The sequence below is a fragment of the Manacus candei genome, unplaced genomic scaffold (genome assembly GCF_025592945.1).
Source record: "Manacus candei isolate 608988 ecotype Guabito, Panama unplaced genomic scaffold, ASM2559294v1 h1tg000174l, whole genome shotgun sequence".
Lineage (NCBI taxonomy): Eukaryota > Metazoa > Chordata > Aves > Passeriformes > Pipridae > Manacus > Manacus candei.
Window position 1 is genome coordinate 886,871 of NW_026138222.1, and position 24,927 is coordinate 911,797.

Here is a 24,927-nt window from a genome sequence, read left to right on the forward strand (position 1 = left end):
ATTCCCTCTGGCTCCGGCTGGGGATGGGGAGCAGATGGAGGGTTTACCCGCCTCCTCCGGGGTGGGAGCGTCAGCAGCCTCCTGGACGCTTCGTGGTTTGATGCAGGAGGAACAAACCACTCCCTCTGTCCGGAGGAGATGGAACTGGGGGTGATTTGGGACGACTGGCTGCGGGAAGGAGGGGGAAAACACCTCCCAGAGCCGCGATGGGATTCACCAGCAAATTCCCCCTGCTCGGTGTTGTTTGGCAAAGCCTTAATTTGCTGATATTCCCAATGAGTGCTTCTTTCCAGGAATGCTCTTACCCTTCTGCAGGGCTTTCCTGAGGGATTCCAATCCCTTACCCACTTCACTTTCCCTGGAAGGGATAGAAATTTATCCCCATCTTATTGATAGGGAAAAGGAGACTGTTTTCACACTTCCTCATCCCTGGAAGTGTCCAAGGCCAGGAAGGGGCTTGGAGCAACCTGGACTAGTGGAAGGTGTCCCTGCCCATGGCAGGGGGTGGAACTGGATGATCCTTAAGGTCCCTTCCCATCCAAACCATTCCATGACTCCCTGGAAATGTCTCAGGGTCGGACAAGGTGTTTCATTGCTGATTTTAACCATTAGATGTAATTATTCTCTGTTATTAGTTTTTCTTTCTGCCCCAGTATGGCGCTTTTCCCACCCATTCTCTGGAATTATTACCTGAATAATAATTAGGTGATACAAGAACAACCAAGACAGCTAAAAAAGGGAGAAACCTCCCCTCATGGACACCTTGGAATGTGGGGCTGGATATCTGGATCTCCTGCGGGGAGCCGGGGAACGTCCTGGAGCACCGCAGGCTGATCTGGTGATGGGTTCCATTTGCAGGCAAAGGAAATAGGATCCCCTGCTCCCTCTGCAGTGTCAGACTGCCTTAAGTGCATTATGGTTTCCTGGCTGCTCCCGAGCATCTGCTCGGAGCCGGGATGCGGGAACCGGTGACCCCGCGGCCGCAGGCTCAGATGGGCCCTCCTTAAGTGGTTGGCATTAGACCAAGGAACACTCAGAGCCAGCACAGGGGGTGGTGGCAGCACCTATTAGGAGAGCAACGAGGCTGGGGAAGGGACTGGAGCACAAGTGCTGGGAGGAGAGGCTGAGGGAGCTGGGGGGGCTCAGCCTGGAGAGGAGGAGGCTCAGGGGAGACCTCCTCACTCTCTGCAACTCCCTGCCAGGAGGGGGGAGCCGGGGGGGGTTGGGCTCTTTTCCCAGGCAACCATCAGCAAGACAAGAGGGCTGGGTCTTCAGCTGTGCCAGGGGAGGTTTAGGTTGGATATCAGGAAGAATTTCTTTGCAGAGAGGGTGCTCAGCCACTGGAATGGGCTGCCCAGGGAAGTGGGGGATTCTCCATCCCTGGAGGTGTTTAAGGACAGACTGGATGTGGCATCAGTGCCATGGGCTGGGAACCACAGCAGTAGTGGATCAAGGGTTGGGCTGGATGATCTCAGAGGTCCCTTCCAACCCAGCTGATTCTAGGATTCTATGATTCTATTCCTCAAGCTGGGTGGAAAAGGGGGAAGCTCTGAGCTCTGGAGCTGCTTTGGGAGCAGAGGAAGAAACTCTCTGGGGAAGGAGCGGGGCCTGAGCGGGGCCAGAGCGTCCTCACCCCACAGCCCTTTGTTTGACATTGATCTGATGGGCCCTGAGAGCTGCCAGGGCCACGGGCTTCCCGGCTGCCTCCTGAAATATTGATGAGGCTGCTGCCTGCACAGGAGAGCTCAGGGCTGGGGCAGAGCTCCGAGCCATTCCCTGCCCCAGCAAAGGAGCTTCCACAGCCTCGGTGCCCCCACGAGTCTGGGGCTGCTGTGGCCTTGTGCAGTGTGGGGCATTCTGGAGGTGGCATTTGGAATCCCAGGCTCCAGCTGGGATTCAAACCCGGGTGTGGGAAGAGCAGTGGGAGATGTGGGATCAGGCCGTGAGCAGGGAATTCATTTCACAGAGCTGAGCTTGGCACAGCCAGAGATCCAGTGGATCCTGGTCTGTCCCCCTTGGCCTCACCTGCAGCAGCAGGTCCCTGGAGCACATTTTCCTGTCCCCAAAGCCCGTTTTCCTGAGGTATCCCCTCCCTGTGCTGCTGGAGATGCTCCTGGGAGCACAAATGGGGAGCCCACTGTGAGCCTCGCCCTCCTCCACCCCAAAATCCACCCAAAACATCCAACCCCAGATCTCCCCACGCCCCAAGGGGGCCGTGCTTAGGGCTGGGGGCGAGCCAGGATTTGTGATGGGAAGAGCATTAGGGCTCTGACGTGGGCAGGGGGGGATTAACCAGCTCCCAGCTTTCGCAAACCCCGGGAACGAGGCGTCAGTCCGGGAGCGCCTCTTCCCGGTTAGCACGGGATAAACGAGCTCCCCGTGGCATTTAGGGGAACCTCCCGCCCGGAATTGCTGCTCCAGGTGGTGACTTGGGGCTGGGAAGAGGTTTAAGTGCTGGAAAAGCCTCAGTCCTGGCCGAGGCTGCCGAGCTTCCCACGCAGAACCAGCGAGCTGTCAGGTGGAAACCTGTCCCCACCCTCGGCCGCGCAGATGGGAAATGGGGAATCCTCCTCCTGGCAGGCCTGGAGCGTGGATCCCGATCCCACGTGGCTCTGGGAGGGCTGTTTACAGTTGGAAACACATCCAGGAGGGAAAGGCAGGCGTCAGGACCCCGCTCTCCTGGCTTTGGGGTGCCTCAGGACAGGGAGGTGTGACACGGAACCAGCGGTTCTGTACACGAGGAAAATAATCATAAATCGGGGGGGAGGAGGCTGAGAGGCTGCAAATGTCAGTTTTTAAAAGCACTATTTTCTGTTTTTCCTGTTGGATCTCCTTTTTTTAGGGAAGGTGGAGCCAAATGAGTCGCTAGCAGCTTGGCAAAGTGCAGATCAGCTTGCTTGCGCCGAGGAGGACAGGAAGGAAAGAGTCAAGCTTGTTGTAGGGCCTTCCTGGTGGGAACAGAATTTTTTAATGAAGGTTTACCCTGAAACAGGTAGGATTTATTCCCGATGTGAAGGAAGGGTGAGGAAAATCAGGTTGGGCAGATGTGTTTCAGAGGAGAGGGTAGGAAAGAGGCTGGCAGCCAAGGAGGAAAGATAAAAGGGGTGAGTGGGAATTCCTGGATTCACTGAGCAACTCCAGGAATAGGGAGAGGTGTTTCCTAGAGGACAAATTAGTGGGCACAAATGGGTAATTATCAGCAACAGGGCTTTGATGGACTCTAAAATACCTTGGCATAAGCCTCAGTCATGAGCTTAACCTGTGTCAAGTCTGGGTCTGTTCTCCCAGGGAACAAGGGACAGGACTAGAGGAAACGGCCCCAAATCGCACCAGGGGAGGTCCAGGTTGGATATCAGGGGAAATTCCCTCATGGAAGGGGTTGTCAGGCATTGGAAGGGGCTGCAGGGGTGGAGTCCTCATCCCTGGAGGGGTTTCCAAGCCCTGTGGATGTGGCATTTGGGGACAGGGGGTCAGTGGTGGCCTTGGCAGTGCTGGGGGATGGTTGGATTTGATCTGGGAATTCTTTTCCACCCCTAATGATCCCACGATTCAAGCACACTCACTGTACCCCACAAAGAGGGGGCACCTCATCCCTGTGCCCACACCTTTTCCCAGCTTCCATGTGTGTTGGCATCGTGGCAGCTCCAGTCCCAGCAGTCAGGCCTTTCCCAGCGGGAACAAGAGCCCAAACATTCCCCAATCCCGGGATTGCAGCTCCGTCTCCCCTGAACTTCCAGTGGGGCCGATTCCCGCCGGCCTCGGCCTTGCCCTCCATCCCATCCCCTCGGCCCCGCTGGCATTTGCTGCTGCCCTGCCTGATTCCCGGGCACTAATCCCGGGCAGGGCCGGGCTCAGGCCGTCCCTGGGCCTCGGGGCTGTCCCGGGTGGCTTTGCTCGGCCTGATCTCGGCCCTGATGACGAGGCGGCTCCGCTGCCGATTAGGATTTGTCTGCCCACCAACCGCGGCTAAAAATAGCGGCTGTTCCCGGGCACTGCCGGGCTTTTGGGCTGGGGAAACCTCGCTTTAGTCACTTGGTTTAGCCCTCTGGGGAAGGGAAGGCCCCGGGCAGACCCTCTAGCAGCGTTTCCAGTGTGTGAAGGGGGTTTGTGGGAAGGCTGGAGAGGGGCTTTTCCCAAGGGCGTGGAGTGACAGGACAAGGGGGAACGACCTTGAGGTGAAGGAGGGCAGGTTAGGTGGGATATGAGGAAGAAATTCCCCTGTGAGAGTTGGGAGGCCCTGGCACGGGTTGCCCGGAGAAGCTGTGGCTGCCCCTGGATCCCTGGAAGTGTCCAAGGGCAGGTTGGAGCAACCTGGGAGAGTGGAAGGTGTCGGGGCTGGAACTGGATGATCTTTGAGGTCCCTTGCACCCCAAACCAATGTGGGATTCGTGGAGACAAATCTTCGTGTGTGATGAGCAACCTGGGTGTGCCACAGGCCTCTCTCCTCCTGGCAAAGGGGACGGTGCTGGAAGAGCTCCAGGAGCCTCCCGGGGGGTTTTGTGTCCCTGTTCTGCATCCGGGAGTCACGTGGAGCCTCCAGGCTGCTCTTCAGCTGGGACACAAGGGCAGCACCCCGGGGAGACACCAGGAGTGGCTCAGTCCTGCCTTGATCTGCTGCTGTCCCCAAAAGCCACTGCCCCCCCCCAGAAGCCACTGCCCTTTCCTTCCCTCCCTCCCCCAAAAGAGACCCACTCTGGTCAGGGCAGGGTGTCCCTGCCGAGCCCTTGGCTGGTTCAGCCCCTCCAGAATTCCTGCCAGTCCCGTTGCTTTCAGACAGTTTCCACCCACAAATGAGCTGTGCCCTGTTTGGCACCACGTCCCTGACCTGGCAGCATCTCCAGCACCTCCCCTGCCCTGCCCGTGTCCCCTGCCCGTGTCCCCTGCCCGTGTCCCCTGCCTGTGTCCCCTGCCCTGTCCCCTGCCCTGTCCCCTGCTGTCCCGAGGCACTGAGGCTCCCCAGCTGTCACCAGCACAGCCCATTTACCTTCCACGTGTCCCGAATTAGGGGGAATGGACAGGAGGGCTGGGCCTGTTTAAAAATTAAAGCTGATTACAGGGCATTAACGTTACATTTAAAGGAACAGACAGCAGCCTCCTCTCTCCCTCGGCACAGTTGCAATATGTTCCCCTTTTGTTCCGGGCTGGGAGAGGGGAAGGGAGCAGGATTTCTTCTTCTTTATCCATCAATTTTAAAAGAGGAGCTGCCTGGTGTCTGCTGCAAGGCTCCAAAGCAGTTGTGGTCTGGCTCTGCCCAGAGCAGTTCCCATCTTTGTGATCCCAGCAGGAAGGCCAAGTTCTTTTGGCTGACCTTGAACTTCCCTTGGAACGTCCAGGTGATCTGACACCGCTCACTGATCCCTCTCCTGAGTTGTCATGTTGGGAAACTCCCACATCTGAGGGATCCCTGTTGTTTGACAATAATTTACATGGTCACCTTTCACCACAAAACAGTCCTAGCTGGGTGTGGGTGGGAGCACCCTGGATGAATGGGATGCTTTAGGAATTCATGGTGGGTTTAGGTTGGACTTGGAGCCTGTTTATTGGGTGTATTTGGGTGATATCTGTCCAGGTTTCTGCACCTCCATCCCACAGTCCCCCATTAATCCATGTGGCTCCAGAAGGAGCCACTCAGGGCAGGGTGGGCACTGAGGAGAGGCCTTTGGGCAGGTGGAATAATGTGTTTATAGCCACTGGATCTTGCCTTTCTTCCTTTTCCAAGAAGTCAATGCTCCAGGGAGAGCTGAGAGCCCCTTCCAGGGCCCAAAGGGGCTCCAGGAGAGCTGGAGAGGGACTGGGGACAAGGCATGGAGGGACAGGACACAGGGAATGGCTTCCCAGTGCCAGAGGGCAGGGATAGGTGGGATATTGGGAAGGAATTCCTGGCTGGGAGGGTGGGGAGGGGCTGGAATGGATTTCCCAGAGAAACTGTGGCTGCCCCTGGATCCCTGGAAGTGTCCAAGGCTGGGCTGGAGAAACCTGGGCTGGTGGAAGGTGTCCCTGCCCATGGCAGGGGTGGCACTGGATGGGCTTTAAGGTCCCTCCAGCCCAAACCATTCCATGATTCTGTGATCTCTCAGTGAGACTTTTCATTCCACTTCACCATCACCAACGTTCTCGTTCAATTCTGGGTGTTTCTCCCAGTTTATGATGAGGAAATCTCCAACAGCTTGGCTTAGAGAGCCCCATTCCAAGGTCCTGAGCTCTGCTGGTCCTCACTCCGGGGCTCTGGGGGTGTCCCTTGGTCACAGCAGCTTTTGGGGGTGTCTGCCAGAGGTGGGAATTTCAATCCTTGGACAAGCTTCTGCCTAAAAAGAGCTGTGGTGGAATCCAGGCAGGAAAGGAATGGCAGGCAGGGTGGGCAGCAGGACAAGCATTTCCAAGCTTGCCGCTGTTTCCAGTCCAGGAATAGGGATGGGAAGGGATGGAGGGATTTCTGAAGGGTGTCTGGAACCTGGATCAGAGGATTCCTAACCCAACCTGGATCAGAGGATTCCTAACCCAGCCTTGGATCAGAGGATTCCTAACTCAACCTTGGATCAGAGGTTTCCTAACCCAACCTGGATCAGAGGTTTCCTAACATGGATCAGAGGATTCCCAACCCTAGATCAGAGGATTCCTCACCTGGATCAGAAGATTCCTAACCTGGATCAGAGGATTCCTAACCCAGCCTGGATCAGAGGATTCCTAATCCTGGATCAGAGGATTCCCAACCCTGGATCAGAGGATTCCTAACCCAACCTGGATCAGAGGATTCCCAACCCTGGATTAGAGGATTCCTAACCTGAATCAGAAGATTCCTAACCTGGATCAGAGGATTCCCAACCCTGGATCAGAGGATTCCTAACCTGGATCAGAGGATTCCCAACCCTGGATCAGAGGATTCCCAACCCTGGATCAGAGGATTCCTAACCTGGATCAGGGGATTCCTAACCCAACCTGGATCAGAGCTCGACCAGCAGAGCTTCTCCCTGGGGTCCAAACAGGGTCGTGGAGCTCCTGGCAGGACCAAGGCTGGGGAAAGCAGCTTTTCCCTGGCCACATCCATGCTGGAATTGCTCAGTGTGGAGCTCAGCATTCACACCCAGGGCTGTTGAACTGGGTGGGTGGAAGATTAAGCTGGGACTGAACCCAGGCTCTGCTTTGCTGCCCCTTCCTCAGTGCTCCCGGGATGGAGCTCCCGTGGGATGGGCTCTGCCTGTAGGAACAACTTATTCCAAGTTGTGTTCAGCACGTGGCAGCTTTTCCAGCCCACCTCTGGAAGAATTCCCAGCTTACCCAAGGCCAGCTCCATCCTGCTGGCACAGCCTCTGCTGATCCTGCTCCTCCAGGCAGTCCCAAAGGACAGGTCCCAGCTCACTTTTCTCGGGAGCTGCTTCCCGGAGCGGAGCAAAATCTGTGTCTCAAGTTTAGGGCATCGTTCCTTCAGCTGATCCCATGTGACCCCCTCGCTGCCAGGGGGTGAGGGTGGGCAGTGGTCCCTGCAGGGGGGCAGCTGGAGCATCTTCCAGGGCACATCTTGCCCTGCTCAGGGAAGCAGCATCCCCTGCTCCCCACCCGTGCAGGCAAAGCTGGGGGGGTCACTGCTCTTCCCTACCTGTGCTGGGCCCCTTTTGCCCCTTGAACCATTCCAGGGGCTCTGGGAGCAGCCTGTGCTCCCACTGAATCAGGGCAGATGAAGAGGGGCTTCCTAATCCCCCCCTCCCCTTCCACCCCCCATGCAGGGCAGGGCTGGGCTGCAACCTGCTGCTCCATCCCAGCAGGGCCCCCTTCCCGCCTTCCCTGCCAGCCCTCCCTGTGCCCACAGGCTGGGCTGGGCCTGCCCACCCTCACCCTGGGGAGCTGTGGGAGATGGAGCCTGTCTGGAGTGTCTGGAGGCTCCTGAGGCTCCAGAGGCTCCTCTGCCCTCGGGGCAGTTTGGGAGCTCTGGGCCCTTCATGGCTGTGGGTGGGTGGAGGGGGCAGCCTGATCCCAATGGGAAGCTGGCTGGAATCCCAGTGAGCTGTTCTGGCTCTGGGAGGCATCCTAGGAAGTGAGCTGGGCTTTGGGAACTCACTGGAAGGACAAACCCCCTGACTGGGAGTTGGGGCTCCCCCCCTGCAGCTCCCCCGTGCTCGGAGGTTTTTCTGCCTCTCGCTCTCGTGTTTTAGAGCAAAGTTTCCTCCCTGTGGAGCTACTTGTGGTTTCTGTTCTCCCTCACTCCCTGCTCCCCTTTGGACTGGGCATTCCCACTTCCTGGACATCTCCAGACTGCTCAGGGTTTGCTTCCTTTGCCTTAGGGAGTGCTCAGCCCCTCTTTCCAAGCTGCTTCTCCAGCAGGGTCTGACCTCCTCAGTTCCTCTGTTGCTTTTTCCCCAGGCACGTCCAGAGGATCCCTCTGTGCCTGGATTCATCCTCTTTGTTGGATCCCCGCAGCAGGGGCTGATTTTAAAGCCTAAAAGCACAACCCCATCTGTCTTGTGCCTCAGGGGCACAACAAAGAGCTCTGTCCTGCCTCCTCGGAGCTGGAACCTTGTCCTTGCCCGCCAGCCCTGGTGACAATGGGCGGGTTTAATTCATTTTCCTGAGTGGGCTCCACTGAACTTTCAGATTCCTGCTTTTCCAGGTGAAACTCCTTCCTCCTCACCAGCCCTGGTGTTCAGGTTCAGGGTTTGGAGAGGACATTTCTTGCCACAAGGTCGATCTGTGTGTGTGATTTGAGGTCGTGCAGGAGGTGCAGCTCCCCCTTGGCGTCCCTTGGCTGGTGGCACTTGGGTGGCGAGGGAAGCTAAATCTGGCACTGCAGGGAGTTTTCCAGCTTCCAGCACTTCGACTGGAGCCTGGGGAATGGGCAGCATGAGGTTGAGCACTGGGATATCCCTCCCTAGTGAACCCAGAGGTAGCTGGGCAAAGGCCTGGGAGGTAAAACCGCCTTTCCGTGCCCTCCGGCGAGCCGGGATCGCTCTTCCCGCTGCCCGGGGCGTCCCTTTGGGAAGGAGCTGGCAGGGATGTGTTTGTCCCTGCAGGCCCCTGTCTCCCAGTGACCTTCTCAGCCCGTGGAGACAGCTTGGCTTTGCTGCAAAGCAGCTCATGTGACGGGGGTAATCCGCAGCCGGTAAACAGCTGGGCGGGAGGATCCCGGGGAATCGCCCTATTTTCCCTGCTCTGGGGAGCCAGGCCGGAGCAGGAGGGTGGCTCCTGCTCCCTGGGAATGGCTGCTGCCAGTTTGGCTGCAGGGATCCACCTGCTGATGGCTTTGGAGCCACAGGAGCCAGGTCAGGAGCACTGCACGTGCTTCCATGAGGTGCCTCCTTGGAGCTCCCAAACAGGTTCCAGGAATCACAAGAATCCAGTTCTCCTCCAGTGCTTTCCCTCTGAATTTTTTCCCTAAACCAGCTGTGGCATTTCTAAGGCTAAATTTGACTTTTGCTTCGCTCCCTCCATGTCTTTGGGCTTCATTTATTCCCTCACAGTTGTACAAATTCCTCTCTGAGTGACACTCCCAGATATCCCGCCTTTCCTGCTCCAGGGACACTCCACGGACATTCTCCCTTCCCATGGGAAGTTCAGCTGTGCCCTGGAGAGGACACAGGCTCTGAGAAGGGAATGGCTGAGGGAGCACTGCCTTGGAACTGGCTTAAAATGAATCATGGTGTTATTAATTATTATTCCCATACCTTACAGATCATGGAAAACTCTCCCTGCCTGTGGGTTTTCCTCCTGGTTGCCACAGATCCCTGAACTCCCCCACGATTTTAACCTTCAGAGCCTCCCAGGGGAAGGTCAGTGAGGGGGTTCTGGTGCTGCCAAGCCAAGGGGCTGATGACAGATGAAAGCAGGCAGTGCCAGCCCCAGATCCAGGTCCCTGCACCCCACAGGAACACTGTTTCCCTCATTTCCCTGCAGGAATGAGGTGCCTTTGATCAGGTGGGCAGAGGTTGCTCTGCAGCCACGTAATCCCAGGGTTTCTCTCCCAGAACCCCCCAGCAGTGTGGCTGTGGCTGCAGTGAAGTTGTCCAGCCACTGAGACAACCCCTCATTCCATGCAAGCCTTCCAGAGGGACCATCTGTTATCCCTTGCCTGGGACACATTTGGATGGGAGGCCTCGCAGTGAAAGGCTCTCTGCTATTCCCCTGAGCCAGCTGATCTCTTCCCTTCCACCCCTTCCCATCAGGAAAGGGGGAAAAAAAAAAAAAACCCAGCTTTGTTGTCTCAGGCATTAGGGGGATTTAATTGGTGTGTGCACGGTGGGACCGCCCCGTGTCACGGAGAACACGGAGCTAATGGAAGTGGAGCTTTATTGCCAGCAGAAATATGGGATGTGCAGCTCCTTTGAAGTCCCAGGGATCAGCAGCTCGTGTGGGGGGGGATGTTGTGTTTGATCCCAGCCCTCAGGGAGTTTGGAAGTGGTTGTTTCCTGCCGACCAGATCTCCTCGGGAGGTTCCTGGGGTGTTCTCCTTGAGGGAAAAAAAATGTCTGGGTTGCAATTCCAAGTGGGAATTGAGTGTTGAGAGGTTTGGAGAGCTGTGGGAAGGTAACCAGGCTGGGATTTGGCTGGGTTTTAGGGTCTGTGTGTGTTCTCTGCTGTCAGAGATGAGCTCTGGCCCTGCTAGAGCGTTCCCACAGCCAGCTCTGGCCTGAGGCTGATCCTCTGCGGCCACCACAGCTCCTTCCCCTCTCAGGAAGCAATTCCAGCCCGTTCTGCCCTGCCCTGGGAAGCGACAGGAAAAGCTGTTGCCTTTTGCAGCCCCTTGACTCTCCTCACTGATTTTATCCACGTGGGTCCCCGTGCCACAAACCTCCCCTCTGTGGGATGAGACCCACGGGGACAAAACACCTGGAAAACCCCTGCTTAGGGCAAACGAACTCATCCCTCTCCCTGCCCCATCCCGGCCTCCTCCTGGCATCCCAAGAGTCTTCCAACCGCCTGTCCCGTGTGGTTTGGGATCTGTGCACAGATCCTGGGCCTTCAGCCACCAGCCCAGAGCCCAAACTTCTTCCTGTTTAGCCACAGATGTGCAGAGCTGAGAAGGGAGGAATCAGCCAGAGGCAGCAGCACACCAGGAATGAGTGTTCCCAGGGGAGAGAGGGACAGAGTGGGAACCCATCCCCGCTGCCAGGCAGTGGGAGCCGGTGTGGTGAGCAAACAGGAGGCATGTGGAGTGTAAAAACCTGCTCTTGGCAGAGCCTGAGCTGTGTTTTCACTGTGATTTATTGCTGAGGATGGAGCAGGTGCCAAACAGGTCCCTTGTCCCATAAAAGAGGGGCTGCAGACCCCAAAGCGCCGCCGACGCCGACGCAACGGGTTTGTGTGGCAGGGATGTTTTTGGAGCTGGATTTGAGGGATGTGCTTCGAGGAGGAGGGAAAAAGGACCCTTGGGGGCTGTGCCCAGCCCTTTTTCCCCCTGTGGAATAAAGGGGACTTACCTCCTGGTGGCTGGAGCAGCACCCGGTGCGCGGTGAGGCCCCGGCACACGCACCGGAGCCGCAGCTTCCCGTGCCTGCAGGGAAAGGCTTGGAGCACCTTCCCAAGGGATCCTCCTGCTCCAGGAGCTGTGCTGGGAATTCATCACCTCTGGTGGGTTAAGGATTCCCTGGAGAAGAGGCACCAGCGGGACACTGGGGGAAGAGAACCCGTCGGTCGGTCGGTGGGTGTGAATGTGCCCTGTGTTGTGGGTCCTGCGGAACCAGGCAGGAAAACGCTGGGAAAATGGCTTTTAGCTGGAGCCAGGGCCTATCTGGTTACGGATTGCCTTCCTCCAGGACAATGCCTGCTTTATCTCTGTGTGCTGAGAGCTCTGCAGTGCCTGCTCATGTCCCTGTTCACATGGGATCCGTCAGCTCCGCACCAGATCCCGGCCCCCCGGAGCCCTAAAATCCACGGAGCTCCTTCCAGGGCCTGGATTTCGGGACCTTTCCGGCCTCGTGCTCGTGGGATGCAGGGAAATCCCACCTGGGCAGCTTTTCATTCAGTCTCTCATCCCTCTGCTCTGGGAATTACGGACAGTTTTGTTGGAAGTGGCCGGAGCTGCTCCGGGGGGTTGGATTTTACTCCTCTCATTTCTGGGCCTCTCTGGGCCAATTAATTCATTTAAATGCATCCAAAACACAGCACAAATATCTTATTCTTACCTCCCCCTTCCCCTCCTGTTTGCACACACAGTGTGGGGTCAGGAACATTTCAGTTACTCCACCTGATTTTGGGGGGTTACTCCTGTGTGAATTTTCCCCTCGTGTGCGGGCGCCGAACTTCGGAATTTCCCCCCAAAAAGGGTGGGATTTCCTCTGAACACATTAATAACCCCTGCTGGAGTATTTTTGCCCCTTTTCTCAGCCTTTTCCACATTTTATTGTCAGGCATCCTAACAGCAGACTGTTCAGGTTGCAAGTGGAGCCTGGCAGAGTGTGCCTCAGGTGAGTGGATTTTCGTGGTGGCAGTTTGGAATGTTGGGGTTCAGCTGGTGGTGAGCACTTGTCACCCTCAGGTTCCTCACCCTGTGGTGCTTCTCAGGGCTAAAGGGGCTTTATCTACCTCACATATATATATATTTTTATATATATTTTTGCTGTGCCTGGGCACTGTTTGGGGTGGGAACCCAACAGCCCTGGAGCAGAATCCCAGAGGATGCAGTGGGATGTCCTGGGAGGGTCACAGCACAGGAGGGGGAGGTGGATCCCAGAGCTCGTGTCTGTCATTCCCTGACCTTCTGCCACCTGAAGGCCACCAGCTTTTGGACCCCAGACACACCTTTTGTCCTCTGACATCCCTCTCTTATTCCCTTTCCATGCTTTTTTTGATCTCCAGGGGTGCCCAGAGTGTTGTTCCTGCAGGAGCTCTGCCTGCTTCACTAAAATATGGGATATTTCAGTGCTTAATAACAATCAAGCAATGACAATTAAACATCAGTTAATTACAATAACAAAGCAATTAATTACAGTCACAAAAAGCAATAACAATTTAACAGCGATTAAATTAATTCTTTATTTTCAAATGGGCTTCTGTCACCCAAGTGATACAACACTTGGGCAGTCCCTGCCCTCCTTCCCCCCCTTTAATTAAACCACGTAGGAAGTACAACAAATGCTTTAAAGAGCAGGATGAGAATCAGCCTCAACAGGTGATTTTTCCCCTGGATGGGGATGCAAAAGCACGACAGGGAAGTCAAGATTTATGGAAAAGCACAATTTATGGAAAAGCACAGGATTTATGGAAAAGGGATCCTTGTTAGGGTGGTTGTTCAGAATCCCAGTCATGTTTAACACTCGGTTTTTGAGAAGAGGAGCAAACTTAATTTATTCTCAGGTGCTCCCTGTCCCTAATTCCTGAGGAACTGAGCATGGACAACCCCCTGTCTGCTCCTGTAACGGTTTGAGAGCCCCAAAATCCAATTCCCGAGTCCAAGCCCCCCTCCCACATCTCAGCCCAGTGTGAGATGGGTTTTCCAGGCACAAACACAAGACTCAATATGGGGGAAAAGGGAATTATATTACAAACACTGTACAAATAAATATTATAATGCATCATATACAATCTTAACTGTCTCTACCTTGATAAATCAGTATTTACAATGGAATGGATCAATCTCTTCTCCCTCCAATAAAAAGCCCAGAAGGGAAAAGGAAAGATCCTTTCCACTCTCACACTGGGCTGAGATGTGGGAGGGGGGCTTGGCCTCGGGAATTGGATTTTGGGGCTCTCAAACCATTACAGCTCCATAAGTTTTCCTGCCAGGGAACAGGTTGTGAGGGAAGCAGAGCCTGGGGGGGGTTATTTTTATTTTTATTTATTTTTATCCGTGTTTCCTGCGTGGAGGCTGGACCAGGATGGGCCCTCAATAATCCTCTCAGGTGTGCCCTGTGCTCCTGAGCAAAGCCAGCTCATCACGGGGGCTTAGGGGGGTTATCCACTAAGCTCCCAGCCCTGGAGCCCGGGGACAAGCTCCCTCTGCACAGGTAGACACGCTCCTGGGGCGTTTCAGAGAATCCCAGAATCCCAGAATCAGCTGGGTTGGAAGGGACCTCTGAGATCATCCAGCCCAACCCTTGATCCAACTCCGCCGTGGTTCCCAGCCCATGGCACTGATGCCACATCCAGTCTGTCCTTAAACACCTCCAGGGATGGAGAATCCCCCACTTCCCTGGGCAGCCCCCTCCTGGAAATCAGGAATCCCATGCCCATGGTTTGGTCTCAAAGTGCTGCCAATTATAAAGAACTCCAAAAAGAAAAAAAATCCCTAAATACAAAAGAAAAACTCTCCTGGAAATCAGGAAATCCAGCCCCATATAACCTAAAAAGAACTCAAAAAAAAAAAAAAAACCAAAACCTAAATATAAAAAAATCAACCTCTTGGAAATCAGGAATCCCATGCCCATGGTTTGATCTCAAAGTGCTGCAACTTAAAAAGAACTCCAAAAAAAAATCCCTTAATAAAAAAAAAAAACAACCCTCCTGGAAATCAGAAATTCCAGCCACATATAACTTAAAAAGAACTCCAGAAAAAAATCCTTTAATACAAAAAAAATCCTCCTGGAAATCAGGAATCCCATGCCCATGGTTTGGTCTCAAAGTGCTACAACTTAAAAAAAAAATCCAAAAAAAAATACTCCCTCAACACCCAAAACAAACCCCAAAAACTCAAAGCCCCCCAAAAAGATCTGGGAGAAATAAGGGAGGTTAAGCCAAAGAAGTTCCAGAGCTTGGCTGACCCTTGTAGGGAGGAAGGAGCTGGGAATGGTGGGATGAGCTGGTTGGGATGAGCTGGTTGGGATGAGCTGGTGGGATGAGCTGGTTGGGATGAGCTGGTTGGGATGAGCTGTCCTTTCCCAGCTGGAGAAGGGAGTGTTGGTCTCCAGCTGAGATTTGGAGATAAATAAAACCCAAGCATCCAAAACGAGAGGGAAATTCAGGGAGGGAAAACGAGAGGGAAAGCTCATGGCGAGAGATCCAGAGGAGCCAAAGGGTCACCCCCGGGATCCCCGAGGCTGGAAAAGCCCTCCCAGCCCATGGATCCACCCCGTGCCCCGTCCCCTCCTTGTCCCCCAACCCAGAGCACCGAGTGCCACGGCCAGGCCTTCCCTGGAAAGCTCAGGGAAGAGCAATTCCCTGGATTTGCAGGATTGGGCAGGGCCAGGCTGAGGGACTGGGATGTGGCCGGGAGGAACGGGGGCTCCAGGATTGTCCTTCCCGTGTCCCTGCTGATGGGAATGTTGCATCTCTTGTGCCCCGTGTTCACCCTCTGTCCCAAGGACGAGTCAAGGTTGTGATGTGGCCTCAGGGGCCTCCTTAAGTTGCCTTTTGTTGTGGTTTTGACCAGAGGAGCTCTTGAAGAGGCGGGTGATGGGTGATCCTGCAGAACTTCAGCTCTTTGCAAACTGTTACCTGGAGGGAAAACCCTTTGTGTTCTGAGCTGGGTTGGCACAGAGGGCCTGTGGGGCAGAGCTGCCACCGCTCTGTGCCCGCAGAGTTCTCAGGGCTTCCACTGAAGGGCTTAAAAAACCCCTTCAAAGGGGCTCTTTGTGGTTTGTCACCGAATCAGGGGGTGGTTTGGGTCGGAAGGCACCAAAGATCATCCAGTTCCACTATCCCAGGCTGCTCCAAGCCCTGGCCTTGGGCACTTCCAGGGATGGGGCAGGATTTTCTGAGGGGGAAAACCCTTCCAGTTGTCTGACTGGAGTCAGTCCTTAGTGCCCTTGCAGGTGGGGGGGGTTGAGCCTTGGGAAGATGGTTCCTCTTATCCCAGGCAAGGTGTTAAGGGGTGTCCTGTGCTTCCCCTGCCCCCTCGGAGCGTGGTGGGATTCCTGGAATGTGGTGGGATTCCTGGAATGTGGCAAGATTCCTGGAATGTGGTGGGATTCTTGGAATGCCTCGTTTCTGCACTGGGTGAGATCCCACCATGGTGTCCTCTCAGCACCTCGTGTCCCGAGGGACACTCTTGGTTTGGTGGGTTCTTCTTCTCCTCGGCCAGAGGGGTTTTTTGGGGTGACAAGTGACTCGGAGAACCCTTGTTGTAGCTGCTGTGGTTGTCGGTCCCCCGGGAGGGAGGTGCTCCAGGTGATAATTCCTGGGAATCTTGGCGAGCCGGGCTCAAAGCGACGACGTGGATTTCATAGAAACCTTTGTGGGGCCTCTTGAACACTCCAGGTGGTGCCCAGCACTGCAGCTGGGGAGGACAGGCATGGTCTTTGCTCCAGGATTCCGTAGGACACGACTGAGTCACAGGCAGCCCCTTTCCTGAGCCAGCCTCGGAATAACCTCCTTTTAAAAGACCCCCAGTGATGGCAGCTTTGCTCCAGAGCTTCATTGACCTCACACTGAGCTGCTGGCTGGGGTTCTTCCCACCTCTAACACCCAGTGCAGCTCTCCCTGCTGCCCCTCCAGCTCATCCTGCTCTGTCCCACTGAAAAAAGACACCCAGAAAAGACAATTATTCCCTGCTCCCCTGCAGCAGCCTGGGTGTATTTACACGTGGGAATGCAGCTCTTTCCTTGGGCTGCCCACCGAGGGCAAACGTTGCATTTTTGGGGGGCCCTCCAGCTTGATTTTCATTTATTTTTTCCTTTCCCTGCTCGGTTTCTGGGCATTAAAACCCTCCCATCCCCGAGAATTCCCGAATTGTCGGTGGGGATGGGATGGCATCTCCTGAGCAGATGGAGACAAAGTCCTCTGAGTGAGCTGTGTGCCAACAGCCAAGGAAGTCCAGCGGGAAATTCCACTCTTTTTGGCCTTTCCCGTCGTTGGTGTGAGCACTGTGAGACCTTCAGAGCTCCAACAGGGGCTGAGAGACCTCAGATCTCTCCCTGCTGGCTCTGCAGGGGTGGCAGGAGGTCAGAGCAGGCAACTGTCAGCCCTTTGGTGCCCAAGGGGTGCCCACCTCGGCATCCATTCCGTTGGGAATGCTGCCTCTCCTCGGTGCTGGGTGTGCTTCTGGAGCCACTGGATCTCCAGGAGCAGCACCAGCCGTGGCTGCCCCTGGATCCCTGGAAGTGTCCAGTGTTGGGGTTGGAGCTGGATGGGCTTTAAGGTCCCTTCCCACCCAACCCCTTCCCAGGATTCCATGGCCTGAGCCACTTTAAACCACCAGGCAGGGAACAGGAGATAAGGGTGGACTGAACCAAGGCTGTCTGGTGTCCCTGAGCAGGACAATATTCCATATCTGGGAGGACTGGGAGTGGGCACAGCAGCTTGTCCGTGCTGCCCTGGCTCTGACCCCAAGGGTGAGGAGGGGTTAGAGCCGGGCACAAACTGCCCCTGACCATCCCAATTCCCGGAACATCGACAGCCCTGCGTGTCCAGGGCACTTCTGGCCCTTGACACCAATTCCCTGGGCACTGACCCATCCCCCCTGCCCGACCCTCTGACCCCGTGTGGTGGTTCCGGGGGGTCCTGCAGTTTGGGATCAGGACAGGGATTGTGGGCTGGGCCAGGCCAGGCCTCTCTTTTAACCATGGTGTGACTTTTCACCTCTCAGTCCTGCGGCCTCACCTTTACCCCTCTTCTCCCATGAGCTGTAACCTCTTCCCTGCTGGGGCAGCAGGAGTTTCACCATCTCCTGTGGCCCATCCCATTCCCTGTGGGAAATGCAGCCACTGGTATCACCTGACCTGGAATCCAACTGGGACCATCTCGGAGTTGATCCACTCTGATCCTTTGACTGGTTGGTGCCATCTCAACCCTAAAAACCTCCCATGGCCCTTCTCCTCCCTTGGCCCCTCGTGTCCTGACCCATTCCCCCCATGCCATGCTCCCTGATCCCCCCCCCAAAAGAAGTCTTACCAAACCTGCTCTTCCCCCCGAGGAATTCTTTGGGATGTGGCAGGGAAGTGGGAGGCAGGAGCTCAGTGCTGGCCCTGCCCCAGCTCCCCCTCTGGATGTTGCCCTTGCTCCCAGGGGCTGGAGCTCCTCGTCCCTGCTGAGGGTGGATGGGAGCTGTTGGCTGGGAATGGCTGATCCACAGGGGGACGGAGGTTCCCGGGCTCCTTCCAGAGGGGATTTTTGACCATTCCCACAGATGAGAAGCCAAGCACAGCCCAGCTGCCTCTTCCACAAGCCCGTGGCCATGGTCTGTGCTGCTGTGATCCCTCACCCATGCTGTGTCCCTCCCCAGGCAGGAGATGTGAGCTGTCCCTGGGATCCCACAGGATCCCCGTTCCCTGCCCGTCCCTCGCAGCGCTCCCGTCACGGACCCAACGCCTCCCAAAGGCTCGGGACTTTTGTGTCTGATGGATTTCCTGCTTTTAATACAATTGAAAGGGTCTGAAATCCACGCTTTGGATTGACATATGCCAGCTAGATTAGGGCTAATCAGGGCGCAGGTCTGAGCAGATGCAGCGCGGGGCCAATCCCAGACCCGATTACGGCATCTCGGCGCTCTAATCGTGTCCCTCCCAAGGGCGATCAGCTCTGCCCTAATGCCCACAGACTTCCCAGCCCTCTCCTCCTTTGGCTTCTTCCCACCCCTGGCAGGAAGGTGGCTACGTCAGAGCTGAGGAGATTTGCTCTAATCCCTGGCAGAGAGGGATCTGTGCGGCGCCGTCTCTCACGGACACTCTTCCGGGCGCTCCCAGACGTGGCCAAACCTGGGCTGAGCTCATCAGCCTTCCCAAAAAAGAAAAAACCCAGTTGGGTTGGGCCCTGTGGGTCCCTTCCATCTCAGAATATTCTGTGATTTTTGAGGTCTCGCCATCATCACCCGTTTTTGACAGTGCTCAGCCAAACCTTGGCTGAGCTAATTCAGCCTTTCCAAAAAAACACCCCAGTTGGGTCGGGCCTTGTGGGTCCCTTCCAACTCAACATATTCTGTGATCCTTCAGGTCTCACCATCACCCATTTTTGGCAGCACCATGGCCACCCTCAGCCAAACTTTGTCTGAGCTAATTCAGCCTTTCAAAAAAAACACCCCAGTTGGGTTGGGCCTTGTGGGTCCCTTCCAACTCAACATGTTCTGTGATTCTTGGAGGTCTCACCATCACCCATTTTTGGCAATGCTGTGGCCAAACCTTGGCTGAATTAATTCATCTTTTCCCAAAAAAACACCCCAGTTGGGTTGGACCTGGTGGGTCCCTTCCAGCTCAGAATATTCCGTGATCCTTCAGGTCTCCCCATCACCCGTTTTTGGCAATGCTGTGGCCACCACACGTTTCAGCTGAGGGGTTTTTAGTGTCTTTGGTGCCTTTAGTGCCTGTGCTCCGTGGGTCCCGTGGTGACTCTGCTCCCTGGGGTGTCCGTGTGTCCCTGGGCAGCTCCGTCCGTCTCCGTTCACAGCCCCGAGGGCTCGGTTGGCTTGTTGGTCTGGAGGGGGGATTTTGGGTGCATCCCAGGCCAGGTCCCCAGGTCCTGCTTAAACTGGGATGTGCCACCTTCTCCCGAGGGCTCTGCTGGGAGATTTGCTTCAGGAGGGCTGAGCCTGAGCTCTCCCTCCAGGGTTTTGTTCCCTAAAACTCGTACGGACCGGGAAGCGCCCCGGGAGCCCGGAACCTTCTCCTGGGGCCAGTGCTGGACCACCACGCCAGGAGAGCAATTCCATGGTTGGGCTGGGTGTGGATGTGACCCTTCTGGCCTGGGGCAACCCTGGGGGGCTTGGGCACCCCAAAACCTCCCAGCCACGGAGCGCTGTGATATCGCAGGGGGAGGGATGCTGGGCCGGCCGGGGTCACCCCCCTGGGCAGCACGATTAGCTCCTAAGCTTTCCTGTCTGCACTCCGAGTTATCCGAGGACACTGGCCGGGCTGGGCCACCTCCAGTCACTCAGCAAGTGCCCTTGGCAGGGCAGACTCTGCTCCTGCTCCACCAGGGCTTGTCCTGCTTTTTCGGGACCCGCCCTGTGCCGCCGCCTTCGTGGGGACCCCAAAAAGCTGTTTTTTCCCCCTGGCAAAGGGGCAGATATTTTCAGAAATGCCCACATTGCCTCGCTTTCCCAACCCCCCCCAAGGCAAGGGTGGGCACAGGGGTAACAGCGGGGTAGGAGGATGAAGTTTGTCCTCCCAGCCTGCGGGATTTGCCATTCCCACCCCCTGCCCGGCTCCCTGGAGCTGCACCAGCTCCTTGCTCTTTGTTCCACCTCTTTCCATCACTCGCCTCACAAATAACCCTCGGGGACCCTGTTGTTTTGTTGTCACCTTGGCTGGGGCACACTGGGGCTCCCCTCTGTGCTCCAGAGCTTTCCCAGCTCCAGCTTCACCCCAGGGGCACCTCATCCCTTCCTGCAGCTGAGCCTCCCTTGGGAAAAAGGTGTTTCCTGCTTTGCCAGACCCATCCCTGGTCAGGGAAGGGCTGAGAGATGATGGGGTTGACTTTCCTTTGTCTCTGTTCTGTGCCAGATGGTTTATAAATGTGGGAGTGCCTGGAGCTGGTGCCAGGGGCAGGCTTGGCTGGGCCAGGGCTGGTTGTTCCCACTCTGCCCTTTCCCTGTCTCGGTGTGAGGGGAGAAGGACCTGGCTGGGATGAGGAAGGGAATGGTGCTTGGGAGTGGTTGGGAGTGGTTGTACTGGAGCTGGTGGGCAGGACTGGTGTCTGATCCACAGGGATCCTTCCACGTGCCACCGGTGGGGAGGTGCTGGAATGACCTACGGAGTTTCAGGGGGTGGGAGAAGCCAAGTTCATCCCTTCCTCAACCCCACGTGTCCCGATCCTGGGGAAACCAAGTGGGAAAATGCGTTTTGGAAGGGTGTTCCCTGTCTGTGGGTGCTCACTGGTGGGCGTGGGGGTGGCACAGCTGTGGATGTGGGAGGAACATGAGGGAACAATCCCTGTCTCCAGGAAACTTGGCCTGGCAGGAGTGGCTGTGCTGTCCCTGCTGTGCCGTCCCCCAAACATGCCTGGTTTGGGTTCCTCCTCCAAAAATAACCTCATTTCTTTCCTCCTCATCCTCATTGTCTCTCCCTGCAGCTGGACGGCCCCGGGGCGTGGGCTGAGCTCACGGGGCTGCCCCCCATCCCATCCCATCCCATCCCATCCTACTCCTGCTCCCATTCCACAGGGAAGTCACACGGGGTCACAGAATCATGGAATGGGTTGGGTTGGAGGGGACCTTAAAACCCATCCAGTGCCACCCCTGCCATGGGCAGGGACACCTTCCACTATCCCAGGTTGCTCCAACCCGGCCTTGGACACTTCCAGGGATCCAGGGCAGCCACAGCTTCTCTGGGAATTCCATTCCAGCCTCTCCCCACCCTCCCAGCCAGGAATTCTTTCCCAATATCCCTCTGGCACTGGGAAGCCATTCCCTGTGTCCTGTCCCTCCCTCCCTTGTCCCCAGTCCCTCTCCAGCTCTCCTGGAGCCCCTTTAGGCCCTGCCAGGAGCTCTCAGCTCTCCCTGGAGCCTTCCCTTCTCCAGGGGAACCCCCCCAGCTCTCCCAGCCTGGCTCCAGAGCAGAGGGGCTCCAGCCCTGGCAGCAGCTCCAGGGCCTCCCCTGGACTCTCCCCAGCATCTCCACACCTTCACTCCCCCGAGTCCCCTCTCCAGGTGTGAGATCCCTCCAACCCCCCTCGAAGGATCCCCACCGGAGCATCCCAACCCCGCTCCCCCTTCCCATATCCCCCCCCACCCTGGTCCCCCGTGCCTCTCCCTCCTTCCCACCGCTGTCCCTGTGGGTTTGTGTCCCCGCAGGGCTCGTGCAGATCCCGGTGAGCATGTACCAGACCGTGGTGACCAGCCTGGCCCAGGGCAACGGCCCCGTGCAGGTGGCGATGGCGCCGGTGACCACGAGGATAGCGGACACGGCCGTCACCATGGACGGGCAGGCGGTGGAGGTGGTCACCTTGGACCAGTGACCCGCTGCAGGTGGTCACCTCGGACCAGTGGCCCGCAAGGAATTCCTCTCTCCTCCCCACCCTTCGCCTCTCTCTTTACTTTTACGACTCTCTCGCAAGATTTTTTTACTCCTCTCTCCAGAGAGATGCAATCAGGTGGCTGTTCGGAGTCTCTCCCCCCCCAAACCCCCCACCTCGAAGCTTTGGAAGCATAAAAAAAGAAAAAAGAGAAAAAAAAAAAAACAAAGGAAAAAAAAAAAGAAAAAAAAAGGTTTCGTCGACCTTTTATTTTATTTTTTTTTCGGTCTTTTATTATTGTTCGTTCGTTCGTTTGGGTTGTTTTTTTTATTTTTTAAAGGACAAAAAAATACTGGAAAAAGAAAAAAAAAAAAAAAGAAGAAGAAAAAACGAATGAATCCTGAGATCCTGGCAGAGGACGTTGGTGTAAAAAAAAAAAAAACAAACAAAAAGTGCATTTTTTTTTTTACTAGCGCCTGCTCGAGCTCTCTCGGAGGAGCGAGAAGCCAAAATTGTGACTTCTTTCGTGGGATTCCGAGGAGGTTCAAAAGACAAACGGAAGCGAAGCGAAAACCTTTAGCCCCGGGGTTTTTTTTTTTTTCCCTTCCCCCACCCACCCTCCCTCCCCGACGTTGGGGGGGGGAGCACCGGGACAACCCTCTGGCTGCTCCGGGCACCTCCCCGGGCAAAATTAGGGACGGGAAAAGATTTTAAATATGGAACTTTTGTAGGAAAAAAAAAAAAAAAAAAAAAACACCCGGAAAGGGAAAAAAAAAAAAAAAAAAAAAAAGAAGAAAGTTCGGAAAAGACTCCTCTCCTGGGAAAAACAAAAAAAAATACAACAAAAAAAAGAAGCAAAACAAAATGCATGTGTGACTGCAGGGGGGTGGCACCTCCCGAAGGGATGATGCTCTTCCAGGAGGGTCCGGAGGGTCCGGAGTCCCCTTGGTGCACACTGGAGACCTGTCCCCCACTTCTCTGCTCTGACAGCACCTGCCATCCTGCCCCCTTTGGGTTTTTCTTTATTATTATTATTATTGTTGTCGTTGTCGTTGTTATTATTATTATTTTCCCGGTTTTTTCCGTGGCTCCGAAGGGGCTCCGGCTGCGGCCCCACCACGTTCCCCAGGATTTTCCTCGCCAAAGAGCCGCCTCGGGCTCGTCCCCCCCCCGCCCCACTTCCCTCCTTTCCCCCTTCCCAGGACCCTCAGCCTCCCCTTCCCAGCCCTGGAGAGCTCATTCCCATGGGAAAAGCTTTGCTGGAGGGCAGGGGGGGGATGTGAGTGCAGACCCTTCTCTTTGGGTTTTGGGGAACCCTCCCTTGGGGAACCCCCTTTTGGGGGTTTGGAGACCCTTCCCTCTGGGGTTTGGGGAATCCCCCCTTGGGGAACCCCCCTTTTGGGGTTTGGAGACCCTTCCTTTTGGGGAACCCCCCTTTTAGGGACCCTCCCTTTGGGAACTCCCTTTTTGGGGTTTGGAGACCCTTCCCTTTGGGTTTTGGGGAACCCTCACTTTGGGAACCCCCTTTTTGGGGTTTGGAGACCCTTCCCTCTGGGGTTTGGGGAACCCTCCCTTTGGGAAACCCTCCCTTTTGGGGGTTTGGAGACCCTTCCCTTTGGGTTTTAGGGAACCCCCCCTTTGGGAACCCCCTTTTTGGGGGTTTGGAGACCCTTCCCTTAGGGGAACCTCCTTTTTAGGAACCCTCCCTTTGGGAACCCCCTTTTTGGGGAGCCCTCCTTTTAGGGGAACCTCCTTTTTGGGGACACCCTCTTTGGGGAACCTCCCCTTTTAGGGACCCTCCCTTTGGGAACCCCCTTTTTGGGGAGCCCTCCTTTTAGGGGAACATCCTTTTTGGGGACAACCTCTTTGGGAAACCTCCCCTTTTAGGGACCCTCTCTTTGGGGAACCCTCCCTTTGGGGAGCCCTCCCTTTAGGGGAACATCCTTTTTGGGGACACTCTCTTTGGGGAACCCTCCCTTTGGGGACCCCCCCCTTTGGGGACCCCTCGTTTGTGGGACCCTCTGCACCCCAAATGCACCCACCCCCCCAATCCTTCCCCGTGCACCCCCCAGCACGGTTTTCAACCCCAAAATCCTTCCCAGGAGGGTTCAGAAAAGCCTCGAGGGGATTTCTTTTCGGAAAAGGGGGGTGGAATTTTGCTCCCCATCCCACCCCCAGCAGTTCCCACGGGATTTCATTGGGGGGTTGGTTTTTTTCGGGGTGTTTTTTATTCCCATTCCCAAGAGGCCGTCCCAGTTCCCCCCTCCCCACCTCCCCCCCGTCTCGCTCCGAGGGAGTTTTCAAGATTCTTGTATTTACTTGTTTTATATGGAAAAAAACCAACAAACAACCAACTCAACCCTCCCGTCTCTCCCCCCCTCCCCTTCCCAACGTTCTTTGTACGCAGTTCCCGGGTCCTTTTCCAGGGGAGGGAGATCTTTCCACAGAAAACGAAAGTCCTGGTTCTCCAACTTCTGGCCGATTTCGGTTTTTAATATGATTATTTTTCTATGGTTCGTGGTGAAGATAATGTCGGTGGCTTTTTCCAAGTCCGTGGTTTTTTTTCTTTGGCGATGGAATGAGGTTCTTTTAGTCCCACAGGTTACCCCCACACCCCCCAAAAAAACAACAAAAAAAACCAAAACCCAGGAAAATAGCAGAGCATGGACCCCCCCCCCCCCTTGTTTTCCCGGTGTCATTATTGCCTCATTCAATAAATTGTTACAAATGTGTCTATTTGGGTGTCCAGTTCTCCTGTTTCGGGAGGAATTTGGGGGTGTGGAGCCATCCCTCCCTGTCCGGGGGGTGGTTTGGGGGTTTGATCCCCCGTCCCCTCCCACCTCGGGGCTGGAGGAGCTGAGCCAGGGGATGATTTTGGGGGTTAATCCTTCCTTTGTGCAGGTTCTCTCCTTCCTTTCCTGCCGGATGGAAACGCTGGGAATGCTGGAGCATCCCCCCCACCACCACCCCGTGCTTCCCACCCAGGGGCTGAGCTGGATTTTGGGGTGGAATTCCCGCATTTTCACCACCCCCTCCCTCCCCGGGGTGTGTTTTCCGGGGGGTGCGAACCCAAGGAGGAGCCGGGAAGCGCAGGGATGGATTTCAGCAGCTTTATTGGAATGTCAGGATGGCCGATCCCCGGCTCCAGAGGCGGGGGGTGCGAAATGAATGCTGTGGAAGCTT

General features: G+C 55.8%; 1 protein-coding gene across 5 annotated transcripts in view; it reads left to right on the top strand.

Moving 5' to 3' along the window:
* The window catches only part of NRF1 (nuclear respiratory factor 1), a 62,933-nt gene extending 38,500 nt beyond the window's left edge, over positions 1 to 24,433 (top strand). The window contains exons 11-13 of one of the 5 annotated variants that reach the window (XM_051773713.1): positions 2,843 to 2,992; positions 12,336 to 12,392; positions 21,584 to 24,433. In XM_051773713.1, coding sequence (XP_051629673.1) covers positions 2,843 to 2,992; positions 12,336 to 12,392; positions 21,584 to 21,747 — 371 coding nt within the window. In that variant the 3' untranslated portion in view covers positions 21,748 to 24,433. Of the gene's footprint in view, positions 1 to 2,842; positions 6,543 to 6,653; positions 6,905 to 12,335; positions 12,393 to 21,583 lie in introns of those variants that run through there. The other 4 variants (XR_007900998.1, XR_007900999.1, XM_051773714.1 and 1 more) reach the window with 4 other exon arrangements.
* Positions 24,434 to 24,927: the final 494 nt, after the last annotated feature.